At 44.5% G+C, this 6,000-nt stretch overlaps 1 protein-coding gene across 1 annotated transcript in view; it reads left to right on the plus strand.

Annotated features, from left to right (window-relative positions):
- Positions 1–5,518, plus strand: part of arl15b (ADP-ribosylation factor-like 15b) — a 68,349-nt gene extending 62,831 nt beyond the window's left edge. Inside the window, exon 5 of the mRNA XM_024430791.2 lies at positions 4,079–5,518. Coding sequence (XP_024286559.1) covers positions 4,079–4,231 — 153 coding nt within the window. The 3' untranslated portion in view covers positions 4,232–5,518. The remainder of the gene's footprint in view (positions 1–4,078) is intronic.
- Positions 5,519–6,000: the final 482 nt, after the last annotated feature.

The raw sequence follows: 6,000 nt of genomic DNA on the forward strand, positions 1-6,000 counted from the left end.
TTTCTAGGGAGTTTTTCCTAGCCACCGTGCTTCTACACCTGCATTGCTTGCTGTTTGGGGTTTTAGGCTGGGTTTCTGTACAGCACTTTGAGATATCAGCTGATGTACGAAGGGCTATATAAATAAATTTGATTTGATTTGATGATCCCTGATCTAACCTCTCCTTCTAAATCTAGTTGATGATCCCTGATCTAACCTCTCCTTCTAAATCTAGTTGATGATCCCTGATCTAACCTCTCCTTCTAAATCTAGTTGATGATCCCTGATCTAACCTCTCCTTCTAAATCTAGTTGATGATCCCTGATCTAACCTCTCTCAATCTCTCCTACTTCATAGACTTGTTGCTTTCTCTTTATGTTGAATTAATCATCATTCTTCCCCGTTACACACACACACACACACACACACACACACACACACAATAACAATAGACAAACGCTACAGCACCTTCCAAGCCTGTTCCTGCTCTCTTTCTCGCTCTCTCTATTTCTTTCTTTCTTTCTCTTTCTCTCTCTCCCTCTCTTTTGGAGGAGGGAGGGTTGTGTAAGTGAGCGATGAAGTCCCAGACAGGGAAATCTTAATCAGCATTCTTGGCATGCTATGGGAGCTTTGGCTCAAAGGATGTTTTGTTTCATTATTTATTTATTCTCCTTTCTGCTCTGAAACAAAAGGACAAGAGCAGCAGAGGTTTTTGCAGCCTGTTAGTGCAGTTTCTATTCTCTCCTGTTCCTGTGGGTTTGGCCATCAGTATGGCATGGTGTCCTATGGTATCTTCTGTATTCTCTGAATGGGTTTGAACATGATCTCTCCCCCTTCCTCAGTTGTCCCCACTTACTGACACTGACAGACACACAGATACACACAGCCAAACTTTAAACACAGATGGACAGAATCTGTTGGAAAAGTTCACTTTTAAGTCTCTGTTTACTCAAATTGTTTAGTTTGATTTATTTGATTTATTTATTTTCCTATTCTTCAAGTGATGGGTCATGTTCATTATGACACACCATAGCAAAAGATTTAGCAATGGAAAATGACAACTAGCATTTCATAACTCTTTTGACTCAGTCTGAGCATTTTCTTCCATTTCATGCCTACTTAACCTTGCTATAGTATCCATAATCCCAACCAGTAGTATTCTGAATGTGAAAAATGACTCCTCTGGCTTTGCCAGGTATTTATTCTCTGTGTACTGACCTGACTCTCAGGGGCTTTGCCAGGTATTTATTCTCTGTGTACTGACCTGACTCTCAGGGGCTTTACCAGGTATTTATTCTCTGTGTACTGACCTGACTCTCAGGGGCTTTGCCAGGTATTTATTCTCTGTGTACTGACCTGACTCTCAGGGGCTTTGCCAGGTATTTATTCTCTGTGTACTGACCTGACTCAGGGGCTTTACCAGGTATTTATTCTCTGTGTACTGACCTGACTCTCAGGGGCTTTACCAGGTATTTATTTTCTGTGTACTGACCTGACTCTCAGGGGCTTTACCATGTATTTATTCTCTGTGTACTGACCTGACTCTCAGGGGCTTTGCCAGGTATTTATTCTCTGTGTACTGACCTGACTCTCAGGGGCTTTACCAGGTATTTATTCTCTGTGTACTGACCTGACTCTCAGGGGCTTTGCCAGGTATTTATTCTCTGTGTACTGACCTGACTCTCAGGGGCTTTGCCAGGTATTTATTCTCTGTGTACTGACCTGACTCAGGGGCTTTACCAGGTATTTATTCTCTGTGTACTGACCTGACTCTCAGGGGCTTTGCCAGGTATTTATTCTCTGTGTACTGACCTGACTCTCAGGGGCTTTGCCAGGTATTTATTCTCTGTGTACTGACCTGACTCTCAGGGGCTTTGCCAGGTATTTATTCTCTGTGTACTGACCTGACTCAGGGGCTTTACCAGGTATTTATTCTCTGTGTACTGACCTGACTCTCAGGGGCTTTGCCAGGTATTTATTCTCTGTGTACTGACCTGACTCAGGGGCTTTACCAGGTATTTATTCTCTGTGTACTGACCTGACTCTCAGGGGCTTTGCCAGGTATTTATTCTCTGTGTACTGACCTGACTCTCAGGGGCTTTACCAGGTATTTATTCTCTGTGTACTGACCTGACTCTCAGGGGCTTTGCCAGGTATTTATTCTCTGTGTACTGACCTGACTCTCAGGGGCTTTGCCAGGTATTTATTCTCTGTGTACTGACCTGACTCTCAGGGGCTTTGCCAGGTATTTATTCTCTGTGTACTGCCCTGACTCTCAGGGGCTTTGCCAGGTATTTATTCTCTGTGTACTGACCTGACTCTCAGGGGATTTGCCAGGTATTTATTCTCTGTGTACTGACCTGACTCTCAGGGGCTTTGCCAGGTATTTATTCTTGGCCTCTGTGGTGTCAAATGCCAAGGCTCTCCAGACACCGCTCTGCTCTCTCAGATCATTATGACCGAGAGAGGGCAACAAGTGATATTCTGTCACCACGCTGTCTGATGGCCAGGAGACCAGCATGGCCTTACATCACCCTGGAGGTAAACCTTCAATGAGACTGTCTGATGGTCTATAGACCAGCAAGGCCTTACATCACCCTGGTGGTAAACCTTCAATGAGACTGTCTGATGGTCTATAGACCAGCATGGCCTTACATCACCCTGGTGGTAAACCTTCAATGAGACTGTCTGATGGTCTATAGACCAGCATGGCCTTACATCACCCTGGTGGTAAACCTTCAATGATACTGTCTGATGGTCTATAGACCTGCATGGCCTTACATCACCCTGGTGGTAAACCTTCAATGAGACTGTCTGATGGTCTATAGACCAGCATGGCCTTACATCACCCTGGTGGTAAACCTTCAATGAGACCGTCTGATGGTCTATAGACCAGCATGGCCTTACATCACCCTGGTAGTAAACCTTCAATGAGACTGTCTGATGGTCTATAGACCAGCATGGCCTTACATCACCCTGGAGGTAAACCTTCAATGAGACCGTCTGATGGTCTATAGACCAGCATGGCCTTACATCACCCTGGTAGTAAATCTTCAATGAGACTATCTGATGTCTTACAGACCCCTTATGGCCATAGAAATATAATCACTAGAACAGAAAAGCACCTCATTCTATTTCCATGGTTATGGCCTGGCTGGCCATGCCTCATCCCCCCAGTAGTAAACCACCCCAAAGACGGACCGTTATGGCTTTAGGTCTACCAGCCCATATATGAGTGGTCCTATGTGGCTCCCATATATCACTGGACTGGTCTCAGGCATCCCCCTACGAAGTAGTAAAACTATACAGAAACGGTCTGTAATGCTGGCTTGACCATCACCTATCAATCCGTGTCAGTATTGGCAGAACTGAGAGATTGTGGCAGTGTTTTTGTCTTTTTCAGATTTTTGACATAGCTGGACACTGTGCTTGTTTTCAGAAGTGTGTACTGTGTGTTTAAGCTCAACTGGGAGTTGAAATCACGAGGGTAATCTTTCTCCCATTTGATTCAGAATTGATTGCAATATTTTGGACTTGTTATTGTTTTGTTTTCCTGCAGACTTTCAACATGGGACCTGCATAGTTCTTAAGACAATCTTTGTACTTTGGTCTAGTTTGTGGTCTCCACTTGGCTCTTGTTATATGTAATGCAAGCATTGGCAGATATTGGTGTAATTACAGAGGAATGAACAGTATTTAGACAAAAACAGTTACGGTATACTATGCTGTACACCCACACATCAAGAACAAATCACAAATGAGTTAACGTTACAGTTATTTACTCACTGTGACATAATGGCACCGAAGGAGATGGCTGCCGTTGTACGATCCGGTGACCAATTGTGTATGTTTTTTTTGCGTTATTTGTAACTTATTATTTAAACATTTTTACTTATCTATTTTTTTAGTTAGCACTTCTTTTATTTTTTCTTAATTTCTTAAAGCATTGTTGGTTAAGGGCTTGTAAGTAAGCATTTCCCTGTAAGGTTTGCACCTGTTGTATTCGGCGCATATGACAAATAAAATTTGATTTGATTTATGTTTTCAATAAGTGTCCAATCCTCTGAGCTCTCTCTGTTTCTCTCTCTTTCTCTGTTAGATAAAGAAGTATTTTGAGCTGGAGCCTCTGGCCCGAGGGAAGAGCTGGATTCTAGAAGGCAGCTCAGTGGACAACATGGATGCCGTGAAACAGAGCTTCACTCAGCTCATTGAGCTGCTGGAGGACAAGGACCAAGACACAAGCAGGATATGAGCTGGGACCTAAACTATTGGGAACTACAAATCCCACAGGACCTGCTGAGCCACAAGAACTACAAACCACACAGGTCCCACAGGACCTGCTGAGTCACAGGGAACTACAAATCCCACTTGGGTCGACAGTTAGACCCCACAGGAGCCACATCCGAGCTACAAAGCCCATGGGAGGGCATACCACACAGGCAGGCCATACCACACAGGCAGGCCATACCACACAGGCAAGCCATACCACACAGGCAAGCCATACCACACAGGCAGTCCATACCACACAGGCAAGCCATACCACACAGGCAGTCCATACCACACAGGCAGTCCATACCACACAGGCAGGCCATACCACACAGGCAGGCCATACCACACAGGCAGGCCATACCACACAGGCAGGCCATACCACACAGGCAGGCCATACCACACAGGCAGGCCATACCACACAGGCAGGCCATACCACACAGGCAGCCCATACCACACAGGCAGGCCATACCACACAGGCAGGCCATACCACACAGGCAGTCCATACCACACAGGCAGGCCATACCACACAGGCAGGCCATACCACACAGGCAGGCCATACCACACAGGCAGGCCATACCACACAGGCAGGCCATACCACACAGGCAGGCCATACCACACAGGCAGGCCATACCACACAGGCAGTCCATACCACACAGGCAGTCCATACCACAATGGAGCAACCTGATCACAGAGGAACCATAGAACATGGAGTCATTCCCCTCCGCAGAGAATCTATGGGCCGCCAGGGTTGTAATGGTTAGAGAGGTAAAAGACTACCAGCTCTCAAACGGTAGAGACCTGGTGGACTGACTCCCTGAAAAGTAGTGCTGAGTGATTAACTGAAATGTCGGTTTATTTTTGTTTTTTAAAATAACGAATCGGTCAACGTCAGTTCAATTATTTGAATACCTTTTACTTCGTTGTTTTTCTGTGCGCTCAACGTGCCATTTCTCTAGAGAGATTTCTCTCTGGGGTAGGTTGTTCAACTCATCATACAGTAGTTACGTACATAAAACGTGTTAATTAATACAATGACCAGAATCCATTGTGCCTACAGCTGCCTGTTCTCATTGGTTCTTGCTGGACAAGCCTGTGGGCGGAGATGAGATGATGACTTGGTATAAAATAATAAGTCACCACGTATATATTGTTTTATATACAGTTGAAGTCGGAAGATTACATACACTTTAGCCAAATAAATTTAAACTCAGTTTTTCACAATTCCTGACATTTAATCCTAGTAAAAATTCCCTGTCTTAGGTCAGTTAGGATCACCACTTTATTTTAAGAAGGTGAAATGTCAGAATAATAGGAGAGAATGATTTATTTCAGCTTTTATTTCGTTCATCACATTCCTAGTGGGTCAGAAGTTTACATACATACACTCAATTAGTATTTGGTACCATTGCCTATAGATTGTTTAACTTGGGTCAAATGTTTCAGGTAGCCTTCCACAAGCTTCCCACAGTAAGTTGGGGGAATTTTGGCCCATTCTTCCTGGCAGAGCTGGTGTAACTGAGTCAGGTTTGTAGGCCTCCTTGCTCGCACATGCTTTTTCAGTTCTGCCCACAAATTTTCCATAGAATTGAGGTCAGGGCTTTGTGATGGCCACTCCAATACCTTGACTTTGTTGTCCTTAAGCCATTTTGCCACAACTTTGGAAGTATGCTTGGGGTCATTGTCCATTTGGAAGACCCATTTGCGACCAAGCTTTAACTTGATGTCTTGAGATGTTGCTTCAATATATCCTCA

This window comes from Oncorhynchus tshawytscha, linkage group LG09, assembly GCF_018296145.1.
Source record: "Oncorhynchus tshawytscha isolate Ot180627B linkage group LG09, Otsh_v2.0, whole genome shotgun sequence".
Taxonomy (NCBI): Eukaryota; Metazoa; Chordata; class Actinopteri; order Salmoniformes; family Salmonidae; genus Oncorhynchus; species Oncorhynchus tshawytscha.